The sequence below is a fragment of the Mastigoproctus giganteus genome, chromosome 11 (genome assembly GCF_048544385.1).
Source record: "Mastigoproctus giganteus isolate SK-2022 chromosome 11, ASM4854438v1, whole genome shotgun sequence".
Lineage (NCBI taxonomy): Eukaryota > Metazoa > Arthropoda > Arachnida > Uropygi > Thelyphonidae > Mastigoproctus > Mastigoproctus giganteus.
The window spans coordinates 3926325-3950910 of record NC_143585.1 but is presented as its reverse complement, the minus strand read 5'-3'; the positions used below and the strand labels follow the sequence as shown (position 1 = coordinate 3950910).

The 24586-nt window shown below is 37.2% G+C and overlaps 1 protein-coding gene across 1 annotated transcript in view; it reads right to left on the bottom strand.

Moving 5' to 3' along the window:
* Window positions 1-491: 491 nt before the first annotated feature.
* Window positions 492-24586, bottom strand: part of LOC150077654 (signal transducing adapter molecule 2-like) — a 149173-nt gene continuing 125078 nt past the window's right edge. Inside the window, exons 12-14 of the mRNA XM_090385190.1 lie at window positions 17219-17315; window positions 6878-6959; window positions 492-1224 (exon numbers count right to left, since the gene is read on the bottom strand). Coding sequence (XP_090241316.1) covers window positions 594-1224; window positions 6878-6959; window positions 17219-17315 — 810 coding nt within the window. The 3' untranslated portion in view covers window positions 492-593. The remainder of the gene's footprint in view (window positions 1225-6877; window positions 6960-17218; window positions 17316-24586) is intronic.

Sequence of the window (24586 nt, the reverse complement as noted above, 5' to 3'; positions counted from 1 at the left end):
ACCAGAGTTTAAAATTCACTATATCTGTACAACTTAGAACACAGCGTATGTATTTATGAAAGTGATATTTTGAATCAATTACAAACCTATCAATATATGATAAAAAGTGCATCACAAAAATTCTTAAATCACATATTAAAGGGTTAAGAGCACATATCAACTGCAATTTTAATGGCATCAAAAATTTGCAATTAACGTGACTAGAAGCCGATCTTGATAACATTTGATTGAGACTGATTTTAGATTTTTTTTTTTTTTTTTTTTTTTCTTTCCCAATTCTCAGGTACCCAGCATACACAAATACACATATCTTTTTTTTTTTTTTTTTTAGAAAATAGGGAAATAATTTATTTACATTGTTAAATTTCTGTAGCATTTACTCTAAACTAACTCATTCATAAAAAAATTACAACTGTACAATATGTATACAAATCTGTTTCACTGTTATTGTGCTTAAAATAAATTCCTCTTTCCACTTCTTAATCCATATAATTATATTGTACACACAAAAAAATGACCACCTTTAAAAATACTTTGCTGCAGCTCATCACATAAATTTCAGAAGTGCAAGATGTAACGTGTTACTACAGCAATTAATGGATATTTGAAACTGCAGTAGAGCCATTGGAGATGCTCCTAAATTCACTAGGTTGGTTTATGGAAGTAAAACTTGTCACCTCTATACCCTGTATAGGACACATTCTGAGAGTTGGCGAGTTGTCAAGTGCAGATAGCCCATCATCTAAGAGAGAAACTCTTGGAGGTGAGGGACACTTTTTGGGTACAGTTTGAGTTACAAGATCAGAAGACACTGTTCCATTTGAGCTTGTTGATTTTGCTGTGGATGGTACAGTATTACTAGTAGTAACAATCACACCTCCATTGATATCTGAAGCTGGTGAACCAGTTTTGACCACAAGTGGCAAAGTATTTGTTGAAACCATTAATGAACTTCTCTGTGCAGACTGAGTAAAATTGTTGGATATCAATCCATTGCCTGATTTGCTTAACATAGCTCCGATAGCAGGCATAGTGCATTCTATGGGAATTCTTGGTGTATGCTGATGCTGGGCAACTGGCAATGTCTCAGGTGTACTATGAAATTCTGGATCCACTACAGAACGTCCATACTGAGTTGGCAAAGAAGTTGTCGGGAGATTTCCATGAGAACTCACGTACAACTGATTAGATGCATTAAGCAGTGTCCTGTCAGGCAGCTGCATGCTGAAAATCAAAAAATAGCATCATTGATACTTGAATGATTAAATGCAGACATAAACATCTTGTATAATAGCCAAAATAAAATAAAATAAAGCAAAACTTGCACATAATATAAAATTTCTATAAGTATGAAGTAATAGCAATTCTATAGAAGTTTAATATGCAGCATACAAAAATATTATTGAAGCACATGCAATGGTCTTTACCTAAGTTATGGCAACAACTAAATTTTATGACAGTACAATCTCCAAAAAATTTCTTAAAATACCTTTTTAAGGAATGCAAAACACTGCAGACTACAGCTACCACTGTATCTGCATTCTACTTTGCACTAGGCAAAAGCTGGCTGGCACATTGCTGCACTGGTTTTCCACCAGTCACACTCAAACTACAGTAAACCCCCGCTATTCGCGGGGGTTACGTTCCTGAGAAATGTCGCGAATACCGAGTTATGGCTCCCATAGAAATAAAGGGGTTCCGTTCCAAAGTATGAAATATATAAGAAAAACTAGTGTAAAATTTTGTCTATGTATGTATTATATGTACCTTCATAATATGACTATGTACATAGACAGTACATTGTGAAATGCAAGCATATGGCATCGAAATGAAAATAAGAAACAATTTAATATTAAATGTAATATTTATAAGAAATTTCAAACAAATCTTTCAAACCAGCGCCTTTGCTAGCTAAAAAACTTATCCCGCTAGCGCTATCACCAGTTTCGCTAAAGTGTTTGTCTTTTTAAGAATGATGAGTGAACTTAACAGAATTTTATTTTGAGTTCGGTCTTCTATCCACAGATTAAGGCTTTTTCCAATTTTTCTAATTTAACATCACGAGTTACAGAGCAAATTTTTGAAGCAATTAGCGCGTTTTCACGGACCCAACGGCGGATTTTTTCTTCCGATTTTTTTGATTGATCGTACCGTTGACTCATTGATTTTATAATATTTTGCCACTGAGGAGACACTTTCACCATTAGAAATTTTATCTAATAACTCAATTTTATTCGCTAATGTCATCACCTTCTTTGATATTTTCACATTTCTCTTGTTATTCGTAGCCATATTTTTGTAGGGGTTAGAAAGAACTTGTCCACAATAAAGTCACTTTCTTCCGTTAATACACTCGAAAAAGTCTGTTTTACACTGCAAAACGGTAGATTTATCATTTTTGTAAGCATATCAATTTATAAATTGATAAATTTATTCAATTCATAAACATAGAAATTAAAAGCAAACGATGAAACCTTCCATGACAAGCACATAGCACATACTGAACAAGGATTAGCGAGAAACATCCACGCTCGCGATTTTGTCACCCCTCCCCCACACCCACTGAGCGCTGTTTTGACCAGGAAAGATAATTCTAGCCACGCCCATGTTTTTTTTTGACGGAAAATATTCACGGCGCTTTAAAATTCACATTTTTTAGTTTCATTTTATATTAAATCAACGATCGCGAATACGCGAAACCGCGAATAGCGGGGGTTTGCTGTATTTGAAACAGCTGAACAGCATAACACATTATTTGACCCAATAGCCAGTTATGACCTACAATTTTATTTATTAAAACTCAAACACAAAGTATTAGCACATATAGTACTTAGTACAATTTTTTGAGAAGACATAATACTTGTGACCTAGTGGTCGTGCCAGAGTATAAACAAGATTTTACATGAATACAATCATTAATCGTATTTGGTAGTCATGTGAGCTTGAACCACAGTCCACTCAAAGTGCATGTGCCTCTGCACCCTTTCCGATGATCATTTGGCTACATCGGACCTAAATTTTTATTTATACTCAGCCCAGCCCAGCCCAGCCAGCAGATCAGGGGAGTTTACAATAAATAAAGAATACGATTGTTAATCATATGTGCAGCAGCAGCAGATACTCAAAGAGCATCTGCTGCTGCACTCTTGCTCCTGACCACTTGGGTTTGTTAGACTTGAATTTCAGAAGATTGTAATTTTCAGTTAATACACAAGTGAACAGATATATACGGGATAAAAAAAAACGAAGAGGAAGAAAACTCAGTTCTGTGAGTTGGACAGTTGGACTGTTCATGGATGCTAACTGATTTTGAAGATAGTGGGGAATTACAGATGCCAATTTGGAAGAATAATGTCCACAGAAGACACTTTGTAAGAAATGGGCTATTAAATAACCTGACTTCAACTTTTGAATGGAGCAAGAAGGTTGGGAGGGTTTTCTCTATAACTTTAGAAAGAGTAAAAATAAGTGCAATGGGACAATAATTGGAAGGAGAGATTTTTCACCCTTTGTAGGAATTGGCTGGATGTGAACAAACTTCCATGCATAAGGAAAAACACCAGTAGAATAAGGTGTAAAAAGGCAAAACAAAACAAGTGCAAGCTCAGAAGCACATGTTTTGAGAACAAGTGAAGAAACAACATCAAGACCTGAGGCTTTCCTGGCTTGGTAAGTTGTTCAGAATTTTCTTAATATCTTTCTGCCAGAAGACCACAAGAGGCACTGGGTGGAGTTTGTTTGGTAAGGTAGCAAGTAATTTTTCAATCACCAATACAAGAAATAGAAGAAAAGTAGGATGCTATTATGTAAACCAGCTTTAATCTTTAGCCAAAGATGCAACAGAACCAGGTTATAAGAGGTGGAAATATAGATGGGCAGAAGTTGCTGCCAATAGCTTTGGGAAGAGCGCATATGGCTCGAGTACCCCAAGAAGCAAGTTTTCTGTTCTTAGCTTTTATATTAACAGATTATCACATTTTTAATGGAAAAGTAAAGGTTTGAATAAAGGACAAGATTTGGGTTGGAATGTGGAATAAAGAAATTCCTACAAGAATTATTTCACTGACATGAGTGGAGCAAATAGTACGATCAGAAGAATTAAAACAGTAATCCAACCAAAGAAAAGAAGAATAGAAATCATGCAAGGCATCCCATTTTGCATTCTTGTAACACATCATGCAGCTGAGAATGACCAGAGAGAGAATTAGAGAAGAGATCATCACCAAGTTGTGAAATGAAGTGTAGAGAACTATATTTTGTTGGCAAGAAAAAGATCAAGAGTATTTCTCTGGCTATGATTGGAAAAGCAAAAGCCTTAGCATCTTGACCAACTGGATCCATGTAACTAGAAAACTGAAGCCAGTTGAGTAATCAAAGGAAAATTACCTCATTGGATAGTTTGGGAAGTTAGATTGGAGAAATCTGAGTTTCAAGGAAAAGAAGCCAAGAAGTTCTGAGTGATTTATAGAGCTGAAAGAACAATAGAGACAATATGAATTCCATATAATGGAGTAAGAAGATTTTAAGCCAGAGGAGATTCTATAACAGGAAGTATCTGACAAAGTATATCAAAGTAGATTTATGCACAAGTATCACCTCTAAAGAAAAAGGATTACAGGTTGAATAATTAGGACAACTAAGATAACCGATAAGAGATTTCTGTCAGAAAAAAAAGTATGTGGAGTCTGGTGGATTGTACGTGTAAAAGCATCATTGATCAATGAGGAAAGCTGAGAAGTTCAGACCTGTTCAAAACAGATGTTTGATCTATAAACATTATAAATAAATATAATTATATAAAAAAAAGTAAAGTGCAGCCATTATCAACCCACTGCAGGATGGAAGCCTCTTCAACAATTCATGTTGAGGGAAGTGGACCATAATCTGCCACGCTGGTCCAGTGCGGGTTGGCAGATCAACCGTATTCAGCAGTCAGGGGCTTGAACCCCGGTCTACTCAAAGAGCGTGTGCTACTGCACTCCCGCTCTTGCCCACTCGGCTACGGAGGCCGTCACTATTGATATATCAATGGTGACGTATGTATCATGTGAAAAAAATTAACATTTAATAATAATAAAATACAGTAAACCCTCAATTTTACACACTTTGGATTTAATGGACAAAAAAATATCACTTGCACCAGAGTATTATGAGTGTCTCATGAGATCAAGAAAATCAGCAACTAACAAGTCACAGCACCTTACAGCATGTAACCATCCCAGTCTATTTATCTATACTTTTACTATTAATACTGTTAAGTGCATATCTGTGTCTTGTTTCTGTATCATCATGATCTCTAAGAAAATTAGTGAAAAGAGAAAGCATTGTGCATCTGAGCATTGCACAGAAGATTCTAGACTGATGTGTATTGGTTTTTTACATCTGTGAGGAATATGGTTTGGAAAAAATAAATAAAAACAGATATTGTAAAAAAAAAAAAAAGGAAGGCTGATGATTACAAAAATGGAAGATTCACCAATATCAAACTTCAGCTTCTCAGATCTGACTCTGAATAGAACTTTTCTATGAGGCAATATACAGTCACCATAAATTATCTACTAACAATGTACTATGTGCCAACCAATGAAGTCAAGTAAATAAAAGCTTATTTTTTAATTGTTTAACTTCTAATACATACATATACAGAGTAACTGTTTAAATTTTCATTTATGCAGGGTACAAACAGTCTCAGGAAAAATATTTTTGATTTAATGGACGTTGGCCAATAATGGACACCCCCCCCCATTAATCTGTAAAATCGAGGGTTTACTGTTGAATATTTTAGCATTAGCATGGACACATGATGCAAGAAAGCAAGTTTATATAGCATCAGCCAAAAAAAAAAAAAAAACACATCCCCCTTCTCATTTCACTCATCCACCTGCTCCAAATGTTTGTCCAGTTCTGCCTTGAATCTGTTTAAGCTATCAACTTCTACAACGACAGATGGAAGTTTGTTCCAGCAATAAACCACCCGCTGGTCAAAGGCAAACTTCTGCACATCTATCCTACAACTGCCTTTCCTCAATTTTAATTTATGCCCTCTCAGGCGATCATTCTGAGCAAGAGGAAAAATCTCATCAGCATTGAGCATGCTCAAACCAAATTTAATACATATCAGAAAACCTCATTAATACAATATTGGTTTATACAAATATCTCAATTCCCCTTCAAAAGGATTAGGAATTCTCATGTTAAAAAATTTGTTTAATACAAAATATGGTTAACTTGTACTACAAAGTTAATTTTTGCACCATGAATAGTATAACCATACTTATGGTTATTGCACTATTGTTATGCCAATTGCACTGCAATACCCCTAGATGTCAAGGTCACTGTTCACTTCAAGAGTGGGGTAGTCAGATCCATCCGTTTAATGTGAAATATGAGGAGAGCTAAAACACAATTGGTATAATTAAAAAAATTAAATAAATTTTCTGTTTATACTCCAGGATGACCAATAGAATCAGAGGAGTTCCCACAAAATAGAAAAAATACAAAATCATTACTGCATTTACTTTGTGGTCAAGTGCATACAAACCACAGTCAACCTCAACAGCATGTACTTCACACATCAACTTACTGTGGGCAAGTGAGATTTTTGTATTTTGAACCTCTGTTAGTTTCAGTGAAATAAACATAAAATGATTTATACTTGTACAAGTCTAAGCCAGCTAGATCAGTTGTTTATAGAAGCTAAAGGTGTTTTCACCAAATGCCAGTTATACTGGCATTTGATAAACACTGCCTTTAGCTTCCCTTCTGTTACACAATTTCATAATGGAAAGCCAAGAGTAATTTTAACTATAAAAAACATTTTATTTTATGATAATAAGTAAAGAAGTGGGACAGAATAAATGACAGTAGTTTTCCTTACCTTGTGCTTGAGGGGAAATAAACAGGGGGTGCCACAAATGAAGACTGAAGGAACATCTGATTTGCAAGCATATGTGGAGGAACTGCAAAAATGCAGGGCATTAAGAAAACAATTTCTATCTGTAAAGAATAAACTCTGAAGAAAAGCATAACATAAAACAAATAGAAATACAAAAAAAGGGGGGAAAAAGCAGCAATTAGAAATGACAAGGCTTAGTCAATTATGAGTAAAATCTTCGAGTAGAGCAAGGAATGTCATCTACATCTCACAATTCATGTTAACAGTTTCTGACAATACAATATTTTAAGCATCACTGGCTCACCAATTGCCAATCGTAGAAAGAGGAAATATTTAAGCATCAGTGGCCAAATATAAGCTGCCAACCAACTGAGTTGTCACAGACCTCTCAGATATGCCAGACAAGCTGTACTTGCTACCTGGGAGTCTAAAACACTGACGGAACTGATATTCGCACATCAGTTGACACCCAAGTCAAGTGGACTTGAGTGTCAACTGATGACACTCAAGTCAAGCGGACCCAATTTCGGCAAAGTCTGGACGGTCTGTGACAGCCAAGCCCTCTGATTCCACCTTCACAATGGTGGGACTGTTAGTTAGTAATCCTGGGTGAACCAAAGTAAGCAGGGGTCAAGGTGTGGGGCCCACACCACATGGAAGAATGCCCCCCCCCATGTTACCAGCACTTTGCTTATTGGAGGCTTGAAGTGATGGAACCCATGTTTAGTCTCTAGAGCTAAGTCCCAGTTAACCATTCCCCATCTCTTCCATCATGCAGTATGATTGATCACTTTTGAGGTAATGATGAACATCGTGGCAAGATCCATTATTCCTTACATTTTGAGGGTACAGGTCTAAAACGGTATTCGCAGGCCGGCCGCTAGTTAGTACACTGGACCGAACCTATTGGTAACTCTCTAAGAGGCTTCCGGATCAGCTAGTGAATAATCTTGCTACCTCTACTCTGCCAGATAGTGACTGGAGGGAGTATGAGTAGCATGTCTGTGTGTGTGTGTGTGTGTGCGGGGGGGGGGGGCATTGTCGAGGCCACGTTATGTCAAGGATCTTGGTATATTCTTACCAAGAGTACTCCATATCCAAAAATTTCATTACTTCATACAGCAGGTCCCACCCACTATTTCTTACTATTGCATACACCATGAATTTTCAAACTAATAGAGCAAGCTTATCTGCGAAAACCTCCCAAACATTTCCTAATTCATTTCACAATTCTAATCTCAATGATGTCCATTTCCACTTGAAGTCTGCCAAACCCCATGTACTTTTTCTGACAGAATCTCAGTTATCAGTTGATTCAACTACTGCTCATCTGAGATTCCCAAATTATTCGCTTTATGATTCCTTTCAACTCAAAGGTGGTACCTTGTGCATACGTCCATTCTGATATTCCCTGTCAGAGACTTGGTAATTTGGAATTTCCTGTCTTTGATCTTCTCTGGCTTAAAATCTCTACCTCATTGTGTCAAACTCATCTGTTGTCTCTAGCGTTCTCCCAACTCCACTAATTACTTGGAGCTCTTTGACTTTCTCCAGTCCAACTTTCCTAACAGTGAGGTAATTTTCCTTGGTGATTTTAATGTTCACAACTCCAGATGTCTTCCGTTTTCTAGTCACACCGACCCAGCTGGTCAAGATGCTGAGGCTTTTGCAATTACTAATGACCTTGCACAGATTGTTCATTTACCTACAAGAATACAGGACAATCCTAATCATACAGCCAATACACTTGATCTTTTTCTCACAAACAACCCTACTAAGTACACGGTCAAAGTGAGAGGTCCTTTAGGCACTTCAGATCACAACTTGGCGATTGTCTCTTCTCTAATGGAGCCTTTACCTCATAGCTATTCCCAACCTCGTGTTGTTTGACATTACAAGAATGCAAAATGGGATGACCTGCGAGATTTCTTTTCCTTGGTCGGATTACTGTTTCAAAACTTCTGATGTCAACGTTTGCTCAGATTGTGTCGGTGAAATTATTCTTGCAGGAAAGGAATCCTTTATCCCACACTCCTCTTAAAAATCTCATCCTTTGTCTAAACCTTGGTTTTCCAATAAACGTGCTAAGGCTGTTCAAGAGAAGAATGTGGTATATCGTAATTAGCTTGTTTCTAATTCTTCAGCTTCATTTTCTGCCTACACCAAAGCTCACAAAATTGTAAAGCAGTTATTAATCAGTCCAAACTAGAGTTTGAACAGGATAAGAGTAGAAAACTTGCTTCTTGCCTTAATGGTAGCCGAGCATTCTGGTCTCTTGCCAAAGCTATTGGCCGCAACTTTTGCCCATCTCTGCTCCCACCTCTGTCCAAACCAGATGGTTCTATTGTCACTTCAGCCAAGGATAAAGCTGACCTGCTAGCATCCCATTTTTCTTCCAACTCATTTATAAATGATCTTGGGAAAATACCACCCTCATTCCCAACACACTCCATTCAATGTTTCCTGTGGTCTTCCATCAAAAGGATGTCAGAAGGATTTTGACGAATCTTGATGCTAAGAAAGTTCCAGGTCCCGATGGTATTTCTCCACTTGTTCTCAAAACCGTGCTCCTGAACTTACTCCTATTCTTTGCCGCCTTTTTTCTCTATTCCAAAGGTGTTTTTCCTTCTGCTTGGAAATTTGCTTATATCCAGCTGGTTCCTAAAAAGGGTGACAAATCCCTCCCATCCAATTATCATCCCATTGCAATTACTTTTACTCATTCTAAAGTAATGGAGAAATCCATTAACTGCCAACTCTTAAACTACCTAGAAACCTTCCGTCTGATCAACGATAGCCAGTATGGATTCCGTCAGTGTCGATCCTCTGGTGATGTTCTGGCTTATGTTAGTCATTTAGGTTTGGTGAAACAAGTAGTTGCTCTTGATATCTCAAAGGCTTTCGATTGTGTTTGGCATAAAGGTCTTCTAAACAAACTTTCATCTTAAGTATTAATGATCTTGGGAAAACACCTCCCTCCATTCCCAATGCGCTCCGTCAGTGTCGATCCACTGGTAATATTCTGGCTTATGTTACTCATTTATGGACTAATTCAATGGAAAGGTTTGGTACAAGTAGTTGCTCTTGATATCTCAAAGGCTTTCGATTGTGTTTGGCCTAAATGTTTTCTAAACAAACTTTCATCTTATAGTTTGCCTGTTTTTTGTAATTGGTTATCGTTTTCTCTCTGATCACTGACTGAGGGTGATGGTAGATGGCTCTCTGTCTTCTAACTTCTCCACTAATGCCGGTGTCCCCCAAGGTTCAGTTCTTTCCCCCACTCTTTTCCTCTTGTATATTAATGACCTTCTTCCATTGACTGGAAATCCTATCTATAGTTTTGCCGATGATAGCACATTGCATTCCATTTTGAGAAACCTTGCCCTGCTGAAATCAGCTTCAACCTCTCGAAAATCTGCTACCAATTCATTAAATGTGGATCTTCAGGTAATTCTCCAGTGGGGCAAAGACAACTTAGTTGATTTCAATCCTTCTAAAATTCAGTCATGTCTTATATCTCGCAAAAAAGGATTCTTCTGCTCCTATGCTTACCTTTGGTGACACTCCGATTTCTAGGCAAAATGATATATCTCTTTTGGGGATTACCCTGACTTCTAATCTCTCTTGGCACAAGCACATTACAAATATTGCTTCCTCTGCATCTAAAAAACTTGGTTTTCTCTTTCGCTCTCGGTGTTACTTTTCTTCCAAACAGCTGCTCACTCTGTATAAATCAAAAAAATCTGCCTTACCATGGAATATTGTTCCCACATCTGGGGTGGTACCCCCAAAACCTCTCTCAGGTTCTTGATTCCATTCAGAAGAGGGCAGTTAGGTAAATTAATGATTCATCTCTAACAGAGTCTCTCTACTCGCTGTCTCATAGACGTACTATTTCTGCTGCATGCCTCTTCTACAGATATTTCCATGGGCACTGTTCGTCTGAATTGGCTTCTATAATTCCTGCTCTCTCTTTCAAGACATTCTGAACATGTGCATCCACCAGCCAACATCCATTTACTGTCCAACTTCAAACCCACAGAACCAACTTTTCATCTTCCTCGTTTATTCATTCAACTGCCGTTTTTTCTGGAACAACCTTCCTTCATACGTATTTCCTGAAAATTACGATCTACAGAAGTTCAAGTCCAACCTCAACAAATGTCTTCTTTCATCTTCTGAACCTCCAACCCAAGCACGGTACTAAGTACTATAGGTTCTAATACCTCTCGTGTTTGGGGTTTGCATAAAAAAAAAAAAAAAAAAAAAAAATTGATGACACCAACATATCTTTAATTACCAATCCTGTGTTACAAAATGAACAAGTTTTTCTTGCAAAATGGATATACATGTCAGTTACCACTCTTACTACTACTTCTGTCAGTTACTACTTTTCATAATCTTGTAAATACCAAACACTGAATAGCTCATGTTATTTATTCTAATGCATTCCAAAGCCTCTCCTCTCCTCTCCTCATGTTGCCCACAGATCATAAATACCACGAAGTGGTATTTATTTGTGGGCAACATGAACTTGCAAGGCAAAATGATCTTTGAATCCAGATGAAGTAAAAGAGAATGAAAGATGAAGTCAATTTCTTGTTTAGACTGTACAGAACATCAGTGCTTTGAAAACAGGAATTCTTGAAAGTATCATTAAGCCTTCCAAGATAATTTAATTGACAGAATTCGTGTTAAGACTGCATATTAAATTTGACTCACGAATATGACATCTCAACACCTTGGAAATGACTCGAGTAATCTATGCAGCTGACTCATAACAAAGACATAATTTGAAAGCTCATCCTTTTTCTAAATTCTCCTAGTCAAAACATTTTTATGGTAATTTTTGGTGTCATGACTTTAGAATTTATTTCTATCGTGTCTGTTTTTTTTTTTACTCTTCATCTCTGCTGAACAAAAGCCCAATATTTAGACTCATCTCCAATTTATTCTTATAGGTAAATATACATTCTTTTCCATGGTAGGAACTACATATGCCCTATATTTCAAGATGGCATGGAGCTTACTCATGGGTTGTGGAACAATCTTAAATTCAGTGTTCTTAAATATGTTAATAAATTGTCTATACCAATGCTGTATATACGGAACTTTAATAAAATGTTTGTGATCCGCCCTGTCATTTTTCGTACCCGTCTCCAATTTATATTTCGCCTGTTGACTAATCTGCATAATGGTACCTAATGAATAACCCCTATTTAAAAATCTTTGTCAGTTCCGTGACTTCATCCGATAAAGATTCTTGAGTAGAGCTGTATCTATATGCATTATGAATCTGATTAAAAATAATGCTCCTTTTATATGTAAAAGGGTGGTAGCTTGATCTGTGCAAAAAATTTCCAGTATTCGTTGGCTTCCTATAAATTTTAAAAAGTATGTTTGCATTAACTCTGGATAAAGTAAAATTTAGAAAATTTATGGATTTGTGATTTCCATTTCTAGAGTGAACTTAAGTAGAGTATGAATGTTATTAAATGTATCCAGGACCTTCTGTACTATATATTTGTTAGTAATTATTAAGATGTCATCAAGATATCTACCATAGAACATTATATTAGGGAGATGTGGCGTTAAGTATACCTGCTCAATCTTATTTAGATAAATTTCAGCAACCAATTCACTCAAGTCCCATCGGTAACCCGAATATCTGCTTGTATATTTTATCTTGGAAATTAATGTAATTGGTTTGTACAAGAAATTTAATCAAATAAAATATTTCATTTCTGGGTAAATTTGACATGTTTAAACAAATTGTCTGATCATTGATAAGGTCCCATATTACGTCAAGGGCATATTCTACCTGTACATTGGTGTACAAGGAAACAACATCTAAAGAGAATAAAAAAAAAAAAAAAAAAAAAAAAAAGGTATGAGGTTTTCACCTATAATTTAAGATTATTGTAATAATAGGACTTATTGGGCTTCATAGTTCCTTTTGATTTGAATTCTTTTCCACATTGCTTCTAGCAATATTTCTCATTTACCAAAACGGTGAATATATAAATTACTATAAGCTGTATTTCCTATACATGTTTCACAAAAGGTCCATACACTCCCACATAAAAAAAAAGTTAGGAATCGTGTTTCATTTTTCTTAATTTTCCAAGTTTTTATTAAAACAGGACCATTTTGTTTACCAATTTTTATTAAAATATTTTTTACTATATATAAAAATCAAAAATATTATTTAATTTTTAATATTTAAGAAATATTTTAAAAATTTCTAGAATATTCAACGATATACAAGAAAGGTGTAGAAGAATCCTGAGCATTGTAGATAATTCAAAAATATTTAAAAAAGTGGGAGTATATTGTTTCAATATTACAGAAGATTGCAGATGATTCTAGGGCATTTTGCAATAATATAAATTGAGGGTGGTATAGTTTAGGGCTAAAGCCTCAGGTTACATAAATAGTTTAACTAATGTACAAGTTAGTGCATTTGCATCATTTCTGTACATAGCCAACTACATAATGATGCCAATTTATAACTACTTATGTAGTTGGCTATGTACAGAAATGATGCAAATGCACTAACTTATACATTAGTTAAACTATTTATGTAACCTGAGGCTTTAGCCCTAAACTATACCGTAATCTAAATTACTCCACACCATCAGGCATCTCTCATATTGTGGATCTATACTTTGCAACTGGGTTGTCATCATTGCAACACCAGGGTATCTTGCCCACCCACTGATGAGGAGCAATAAGCTACAAAACGGTGCCATATGGGTGATGGTATCTGCTGAGAATAAGTAACAATAGTCTTCCCCTATGGTGAAGCGTTACTTATTTGAGGTAGTGCAATACCATGGAAACTCGTTGTGAAGGTATTCACAATTTTTAACTACTTATGTACAGAAATGATGCAAATGCACTAACTTGTACATTATAAATTGAGGAGTAAGAGCTGTAACTTATAAAATCGAATACTCGTCATTCAGAAAGTGTTTGGTGTTGCTTTTGCTTTTTGTTGCTTTTCCGTGATAAACATGACAAGAAATAAGGAACTGAGTGTTGAAAAAAATGCTATTATAACTCTGTATAAAGAAAATTATTCTGTGAGAAGTATTGGCAAAACAACTAAGTGTTTCTTTTAAAGGAGTAAAAACTATCATTTGATGATCAAGGATACTGGCAGTTTAAAGGACAAACCACAATCAGAATGAATGTGTGTCCTGATCAAATCTGCATCCAATGTAAAACTTGATTTAAACAAGCAGTACTAGCAATCTGAAAAACTCTTATTAAAATAGGAAAATTGAACGAAATGGTTGGCTTGGGCTATGGAGCCATGAAAATTGGACAGCTGAATAGTGGAAAAATGTACTGTGGACGGATGAATCCAAATTTGAAATCTTTGGATCCAAGTGTAGTTTATGTGAGGTGATCAACTGGGGAAAGAAAAAAAAAAAAAAAAGGTGCCACATTGTTTAGTGCCTACAGTTAAGCACAGTAGTGGTTCCTAATGATCTGGGGTTGCTTCTGTTTTCCTGGAGTGGGTTACATCATCAGAATTGAAGGGACTTTTCTTAAAGTCTCTAAAAACATTCTTGAACATAATGTAATGTCTTCTGGACTTCGACTTTGTGGAAGAAATTTTATAATACAAGACAATGGCCAAAGCACAGCTCTAAGCTGCGCACGGACTTTCTAACATCTAAACAACAGGGTGAGTATCGCAAATTATGGTATGGCCACCCCAACTGCCTGACTTAGAACTTTTATGGGACTATCTGGACTAACAAATCTGTGGTCTGCCCATATTCACAAAATTTATAGGAACCATACAGATTGCTTTGAATAATGTTATCCATCACATTATTAGACACTTAGTTAAGACAGTATTGTAAAATTAATCACTAGAATGCCACATCTGGTAAGGATAAAATATTGTGGAGGGAGGATATTTTGATAAAAAAAAAAAAAAAAAAAAAAAAAAAAATCAGTATAGTTGTTAATATTAATTATTTCAATATTCAATATTTTTTGCTGCAAATTTTTCAATGCTTAATAAAAAAAAAAAATCTTAAAATACTCTTTTAGTTTTCTTTTTTATATTAAATCTTACATTTTCATAGTTAATTTTGAAAAAATTAACTAAAACGTCATAAACTGTGATTCCACACTTTTAGGTAGGAGTGTATGTACATCACAACTTTATGAATAAGTGAATCAAGATGTCTGTATGTAAGTGCATCACAGTTTTGCATTTACAGACACAGTATTTATGGAATTCACAGTGGGCTCTGTAACAGCAGATTAAAATGTGCATAACACAGGATTAACAAAAGTCCAAGACTTTTGTTAATCCTGTCATGCACAGTTAATCTGCTAGGTTCACAAAAATTAATTGTTCTGGGGCCAGTACAGTAAGAAGCAGCTGCAGACAGTGAAACTTCTGAAACTCTCTGCATCTTTGTTCCCAGTCAAATAGTTTCCAATTCTCAACTCAGCAAATGATACAGCAACCATGATTCCCAAGTCCATGAGAACATGGCTGTTATTAATGCCTTGGCCAAAAGAGAACAAATCAAGACAATCCCATGAAAAAGAATAAACAATATACAACTAAAATTCCTTTCTCCCAAGTGATATTTTGTTGGTTTTTGGCACATAATCATTCCATCTCTCAATTTACTTTTTATAGAGGTTGTTCCTAATACTTAGGATGAGAACAATCTATATACAAGGAGACAATACTAAGTACTCGTATTACACTGATTATTGCCAAATGGCTTATAACCAAAAAACTCATTGAACACAGAAAACTTACAGTGAAAATAGTGGATCTAATTGTTTTTATAAATCACAGCAGTTTACATACAATACACAATCCAAGCAACACATTTGTAGAGCTATGAATTATCTTTCCTTCAGTGGAGACACTTGATAGATCAAATATGGTTTACCTTTTGTTATGTCCAATGAGATCATACCAACAGGCCCACCTCTATAAATTCTTCAAATCCATGTTCTGACTATGGCTACATTCAAGTGTGAAAGCAGGTTGCAATGAACCATCCCACTACTGAACCACATTGCCTATGCCATTCTACAGGAAAAAAAAAACTTCCTCTTTGCTTGTGACATCTATTTATAGGATGATTAGATATAGTTTGTAGATATGTATCTTGATCACTGTTATTTTCTTGAAACAATGACTATTTGATCAGCAGACTATATGATAAACGATGCAAAGTACATATTAACATTACTCTGTTTTACAAACATACAACCTTTCTGGATAAACAGATTTTGCAAGTTTCACTGGATTGTTGGTTTTTGTGGCACATCAAAAATTTATGCCAGTTGCCCCAGTGTATCATATCTGTACAAGTGCGTTCACAGGCTGATTTGCAAACTATTCAGACAAAAAAATTTCTCATGGCATATATGATTTTGTAGCTCTGCTTGTAAGTATTGCTACTATTATAGTGTTCAACTATTATATTTTCCTTAATTTCTAATATAGGAATAAAGAGAAATCTGTTTTATACAACCTTCTTGGTTGCTAACCTTTCCTTGATACAACTGTTGTGAGGTAAACCTGTTTATTATTAATAGCAACTGAGTTCACACTATCTATTTGATAAATCTAACTCAAATATCCATAACGGTTGCACATATAAATAATTGTTGATATAATAGTGAACATATGCATCTTATCTAGAATAGTTTGATATTGCCTTGACAAGTGCTTCCAGAATGGCAAAGAATCTATGAAGATTTTTTTTTTTTTTTTGGGTAGTTGTTGGCGCATCGGCTTCTATGGCCATAATGCACCTCCCAAGGTTTTTGCAGTACTTTGATCCAAGCCCGAGGCGGGATTCGAACCCGCAACCTTTGGGTTTCCAGGCAGGCACTTAACCCACCCGGCTAGCCCGGTCGGCTATCTATGAAGATTCTAGCCTTGAATAAAGAAAGTGATGAAAAAAAATTATCCTGTTCTGAATTTAATTCCCTTTAAAACACTTATGAATGGACAAAGCCTATGAATGGGAAAGTATTATAAACAGGAGCACTATAAGTGTGAAAAGGAGACTAGAAGAAAAAAGCACCAAAAGTGGGAGAGTGCTATAAATGGAAGTATTTTAATGCAAACTTAAGGTCTTTTGCATTGCTCGCATGCAATGTTGTTTGGGTGGCTCCCTGTTTGGTGTGATTATTAATAATAATAAAAAAAAACCTACTACCCAATATATTATGTGTACACAGCATATATAAACACTCATAAGAATTTAGAGTAAAAACATTTCTCGCATTGCAAACATATCAATAAATACTGTTAACACTTACTTGTTTGGTCAGGTCTCTGACTCAGCTGTCCACCAGACTGTGCAGAAGGAAGTGGTACAAACTGCTGGAAACTGCTGACTTGGGGCTGATTATATATCTGCAGTGGATATTAACAGATATTAACTTTAAAAATGAGTATCTATGTTACATATTCATTCTGTTATCTGAAAAATAATTAACACTTGACATTTCTTAATGCAGCCATCATAAGCTTTTATGCATTAGTAGAGGCGCATGATGCAAGAAAACAAGCTTATACAGCATCAGCCAAAAAAAAAAAAAAAAAAAAAAAAACAACCCTTCCAATTTCACAGATCCATTCATTCCAAATGTGTCTAGTTCTCCCTTGAATTTATTTAAGGCTATCAACTTCCACAACAACAGATGGAAGTTTGTCAATCAACTACCCGCTGGGCTAAAGGCAAGCTTCCACACATCTATTCTACAACTATCTTTCCTCAGTTTTAATCTATGCCCCCCCTCAGGTTTGTAATCTGAGCAAGAGGAAGAATCACATCAGCAATAAGCCTGCTCAATCCAGTCAAGGCCTTATACACCTCAATCAGATTGCCTTGCAGGTACCTAGTTCCCAGAAACTGTAACTTGCAGAACTTTAGCCTTTCTTCATAAGAGCACCTCTGTTCCCTTCACCATTCTTGTTGCCCTTCTCTGTACTCGTTCTAGCAACTCTAGATCCTTCCTAAAATGAGGCTTCCAGACCTGTACACAGTACTCAAGGTGTAGCCTGACCATTGCCTTATACAAGGGGATAATCACCTCCTTATCCCTGCTAGAAAAATTCCTGTATATAATTAACAAGACCCCATGACCTACTCTGGCACCTCTCTGCACTACTCAGAAAACTTCATATCTGACTGTACAATTACCCCAAGATCTCTTTCATTCTCCACTACCCTGAGTGTAACACCACATAGTTGGTACATTTCTCTGGGGTTACTGCTACCCATATGAAGTACTTTGCATCTGTCAATGTTAAACTTCAGTTGCCACTTCTCAGCCCATCTACCCAACTTTTTCAGATCCTGTTGCACCAGCATACTGTCATTACTGTTATTAACAACCCTGCCAACCTTTGTATCGTCTGCAAACTTGAACATTAAGCCTGATATACCATCATCAATATCATTTATAAATACAGAAGACAACAATGGACCCAACACCAAACCCTGAGGGGCACCACTAATAACATTAGTCCACGTAGAGCAGTACCCATTGACCACCACTCTGTCTTCTCCCACTCAACGATCCTTTTATCCATTGTAGCAACTTGCCCTTAATGCTATACTGCTCCAATTTGTATGGTAGTCTTCTATGTGCAACAGTATCAAAAGCCTTTCTAAGATCCAAGTATATAATATCAAAGTTATTTTTTGCATCCAGTTCCTTTGTGACCATATCATAGTATCCAATCAAATTGGTCACTAGTGGTGATAATCTGGCTTACATTATAGACTCGCTACAGACTTTGAAGCACTCTTCAACCATGAAAACTGGTTGGCCAGAGTTCTTGTTATGCCATATCGAGGCACAGAGGGCAGCGATATAAACAAAATAGTGTAAAGGACTTCCACCAAAGGCACCTTGAATCATAGCAATCACAGATCTCATTACTTAATTTCTACCAATATGCCAATCCATTTGCTTGTCTTCCCTAGACACACCCTGCTGAACCGAGTAGTGCCATGTCAGAGACCACACATCTCCATCAAAGTTCCTAGAATACCTGCCAGCACCATCTTTTATCAGATTGTGTGTAGTCTTAGGAACAAGCTTGACACCATGGAGCAAATTTTACTCGGGGGGGCACTTTGACCTGCTCGCCATCACTGAAACTTGACTCGATGATCAAGAATTCCTAGTGGCAGCTGCCCCAGCTGGTTATGGGGTTGTATTCACATCTCAGATTGCATATTTACAAGAAATCTGCTTTCAAGCTATTGGATACTAAATCCAGCAACTCGCCCAATTACAAGCAATCCTTGTTAAGTTAGAACACAAATGAAGTTGGACATCTGTGTCATCATCCTTCAAGTATCCAACTGGTTAATCAATCAGCTGCATCTTACCTCGAATAAGTAACGCTTCACTAATAGAGAAGAATAAGGTAACAATAGTTTCTATATTAGTGAAGCATTACTTATTCAAGGTAGTGCAATACCATGCAACTCATTCTGAAGGAAGAGCACAATATGAGATACAGAGCAAATGATGCCTGCCACAATCGTAGTTGTTTCTTAAGAGTTATCTACGGTGTATCTACACCAATATTATGTAGATAATTGTATAATTACCTTTTTGTTTTAATTTTGTATATAATTGTTTTAGTATCCCAGAAGTATCGGGAGGCTGTGAATCCTTGGCCTTATGGCCATGAAGGGCATCCTGCAATATTTTGCAATAAAGATTATCTCTCTGGATTGACACTGATGGAATCCATAGTGGTGATCATTGATCACATGGAAGGTTTCTAGATAGTTTAAGAGTTGGTGGTTAATTGATTTCCATTACTTTAAAAGGAGTAGAAGTAAGTGTAATAGGATGATAATTGGAAGGAAAGGATTTGTCACCCTTTTAAGGAACTGGATGAATATGAGCAAATTTCCAAGCAGAATGGAAAACAACTGGGGAATAATAAAGTGTAAAAAGGTGACATAAAACAGGAGTATGCTCAAGAGCACAGGCTTTGAGAAAAAGTGGAGAAACACCATCAGGACCCGATGCCTTCTTGGCATCAGGGCTGTTCAAAGTTCTTCTGACATCCTTTTGATGGAAAACCACATGAAGCACTGAATAGAGAGTATAGGGAATGGTAGAAGGTGGTTTACTGAAAACATCAAAACATGACTTAGAAGAAAAGTAGGATGCTAGCAGGTCAGCTTTATCTTCAGCTGAGGTGGGATGGATCCATTCAGTTTTGACAGAGGTGAGAATAGAGATGGGCATAAGTAAGGGTCAATAGCTTTGGCAAGAATACAAAATACTCGACTACTCTACCATTTGAACTGATTAATAACTGCTTTACAATTGTGCATAGGCAAAAAATGAATCTAGACATTTGGATGCAAACAAATCGCGATATGTAACATTCTTATCTTGAACAATCTTAACACATTTACTAAAAACCAAGGTTTAGATAAAGGAAGAGATTTTAAGGCAGAGGGTGGAATAAAGGATTTCATCCCTATAAGAATAATTTCACTGACACAATTTGAGCAAATTGACACTAGAGTACTTGAAACAGTAATTCGACCATGGAAAAGAAGAAAAGAAATACTGCAGATTATCCCATTTTACATTCTTGTAATGCCAAACACGAGAGAAAGGCACCATTTGAGAAGAGACCATCATAAGTTGTAATCTGAGGTGCCTAGAGGACTAAGCATAGGTAAACCTCAACTCACCTCAACCATGTATGCCCAGGGTGGATGCCCTCGAAGAAACTAAATTGAGGGGCCCATCAAGCTCTCAGCTGCCCACATCAACACCAGAGCTTGCACTTGGGCATCACGTGACACAGAGGCAACCCCCAAGGCAGAATGCACTGGTCCCGAAGGAACTAGTAGTTGTTGGTGACTATTGTCAGGGAAACGGGGAACATGCTTTGTAAAAAGGATACGTGGAACAGGACCAGGGTATGTCTGCCAGGGGCAAAGGTTGATGACGTTGTAGAGCGAATATCATCTTTTAAGGGCACAAAAGGTGATAAAGTTGTACACGTTGGCACTAATGATATTAAGAGTAGGAGACCGGCAGAATTACTTAACAAGTACAGGTCACTATTGAACAAAAGCCGAGAATTAGGGTTGAATTTGAAAGTGTCTGCAATTCTGCCCAGACACAATAGGAGGGAGTATATGATGAGAGCCTTGTCGATCAATTTGGCCCTGGAAAGATTGTGCAAGGCTCAAGGGGTAGAATTTTTTTCAGCCTGGACTGTACTTGTTAACAGGAGAGATTGCTTCTACAGGGATGGGATACACTTAAATAGAAAGGGTGCAAGAATATTTGCTGATGCTATCGAGGCAGGGTTAGGTGGGTCGGAAAACTGCTAGCTTGGGGGGAGACCAATAGATTGACAGTAGCCACTGGCAGAGGTGAAAGAGATTCTTGCACTGCTTCTATTAGAATGAGCAGAAGCCTGAAAAACAAGATGCATAATATTTCAGAGACTGCTGGGAGCCATTGCGGTACAAGTAAACACATGGGTTGTGTTAGGGTAGCTAAGAATAGAAACAGGTGCAGGTATACTTGCGTGTACACCAATGCTAGGAGTTTAGTAAATAAATTTCATGAATTTGAGGTATTGCTCAAAACATCAAAGGCAAATATTGTTGGGATATCAGAGACGTGGTGTCACACAGATATAAGGGATGCAGAACTGGAATTTGGGGAGTACAATTTGTACAGAAAGGATAGACAGGATAGGAAGGGGGGAGGGTTATGCTATTAGTTAAGAAACACATAAAAACCAAGGAAGTGAAGCCAGTCGACATCGCTGAACAGTGCAGTGTTGAGTCAGTTTGGTGTGACATAAGCATAGGTAAATCAAAATTGAGAGTAGGAGTGTGCTATAGGTCTAATGACTCTGATGAGTATAATAAGAAACTGTACAGAGAAATAGAGTGAGCCAGTAAATCAGAGAGTCTTATAATGGGAGATTTTAATTTCCCAGATATTGACTAGAATTTGGGGGCTGGTCACTCACACTACCAGGGCTTTTGTGGATTTATTGGATGATTGTTTTCTACATCAGCATGTTCGGGAGGCAACTAGAGGGAGTAATACTCTTGATTTGTTTATCAGCAGTGATTCTTCATGCATTAAGAATCTGCAGATAAATGAACCTCTAGGTGGCAGTGATCACAGTGTGCTGAAGTGGGATTTACTCAAAGAGGTAACTACCATTAGGGGTAAAGGGAAGGGTTATTGCTTCCATAAAGGAGACTACGATGGACTGAGACAGTATTTAAATTCTATACAGTGGGACCAACTGATGATGTTACCAATAGCAAATTCAAAATGGGAAGCATTCAAAGAATTAATCTTGGAAGCTACTAGGCTTTACATACCAACTAAGAAATATTGTTCAAGGTTTAGGCCAAAATGGATGTCAGATGAACTAATGAGGCATATGGCAGAGAAGAAAAATGCATGGGATACTTACAAATTAACACATGACACAGAAGCCTATGATAGATACAAGTTGATATGCAACCAAGTTACAAAGGAAGTTAGGCAGGCGAAGGCAGATTACGAGAAATCCTTGGCACGGGATGCAAAGAAAAACAGCAAAGAGTTCTTTACTTATGTAAACTCAGGAAAAAAGGGGATGAATCAGATTGGTCCACTTGATATTGATGGGTCAACTGTTGATGACCCTGCTCAGGTAGCTAACAAACTAAATGAATATTTTGCTTCGACATTCACACATGAGGAGTTATTCAGCGAGGGGAATGCCAAAGGTGTATTCAACTCTAGCAGGAAGCTACAGAATCTTGAAATAACTGGGAGTAAAGTGGAGGAGAAACTGTTGAAGATAAACACAAGAAAGGCACCCGGGGTGGATGGGATCTATCCAGTTATATCAAAGGAGGCAGCAAAGGAAGTAAGCAAACCCTTAGCCATAATTATGAGAGCTTCCTTGGACTCAGGGGAGGTACCCATAGACTGGAAATGTGCAAATCTGTCCCCAATTCACAAAGGAGGATCAAAGGCTGACACAAGTAATTATAGACCTGTGAGCTTAACTTCTGTTCCAGGAAAATTAATGGAGGCACTGGTTAAAGAAGCACTGCAGGATCATTTAGACAAGACTTCAGTTATAGCTCGGACACAGCATGGTTTTGTTAAGGGGAAGCCTTGCCTGACCAATTTGATTGGATATTATGATGCAGTCACAAAAGAACTGGATGCAGGGAATAGCTTTGATATTATATACTTGGATCTTAGAAAGGCTTTTGATACTGTTGCACATGGAAGACTGCTGCACAAATTGGAGCAGTGTGACATTGGAGGCAAATTGCTGCTATGGATAAAGGAGTTGAGGGGAGAAGACAGAGCGTGGTAATCAATGGACACTGCTCATCGTGGACTAATGTTATTAGTGGAGTCCCTCAGGGCTCAGTGTTGGGTCCATTATTGTTTTCTGTATTTATAAATGATATTGATGATGGTATATCAAGCTTAATGTCCAAGTTTGCAGACGATACAAAGGTTGGCAGGGTTGTCAAGGACACTACTGACACTATGCTGCTGCAACAGGATCTGGAAAGGTTGAGCAGATGGGCTGAGAGGTGGCAAATGAAGTTTAACATTGACAAATGTAAAGTACTACATATGGGGAACAGCAACCCCAGAGCAACTTATCAACTCTGTGGTACTACACTGACAGTGGTAGAGAATGAAAGGGACTTGGGGGTGGTTGTGCAGGCAGATATGAAGTTCTCTGAGCAGTGCAGATGGGCTGCAAGAGTAGCTCATGGAGTATTGTCAATGATATACAGGAATTTTTCTAGCAGGGATAAAAAGGTGATTATTCCCTTGTATAAGGCAAGGGTTAGGCCACACCTTGAGTACTGTATACAGGTCAGGAGGCCTCATTTCAAGAAGGATGTAGAGCTGCTGGAACGAGTACAGAGAAGGGCAAGATTAGTGAATGGAACAAAGGGTTGCTCTTACGAAGAAAGGCTTAAGTTTTGCAAATTACAGTGTCTGGAGACTAGGCACCAGCGAGGTGATCTGATAGAGGTGTATAATGCCTTGAATGGTTTCAGCATGCTCAATGCTGATGGGATTCTTCCTCTTGCTCAGAATAATCACCTGAGAAGGCATAAATTCAAACTGAGGAAAGACAGATGTAGGATGATGATCATCATCGTCATCATCAGCCATTTTCAATCCACTGCAGGATGAAGGCCTCCCAGCAACTTTCCAGTTCCTTCTGTTTTGAGCACTGGCCATCCATTTACTACCCAAAAACTCATGAATTTCATCTATCCATCTCCGCCTTTTTGTCTTCCAGGTTTTCTTCTAGCTCCTCTTGGGTACCATTCTGGATTTTCTTAGTCCATCTGTCATCATGTCTCTGAGCTATGTGTCCTGCCCAAGACCATTTTAGTTCTTTAGTTTTGATAAGAATGTCCTTTACTTGAGTTTGCTGCCTAATCCATGTGTTTCTCTTCTTATCTAACAGTCTGATTCCCAATATAATTCGTTCCATTCTTCGCTGTGTAGTTCTCAGCTTCTCTTCCATTCTTTTGGTGAGTGCCCAAGTTTCACTTCCATAAGTCATGGTGGGGAGTATACATTGATTCATTATTTTACGTTTCAGACAAACTGGGATATTGC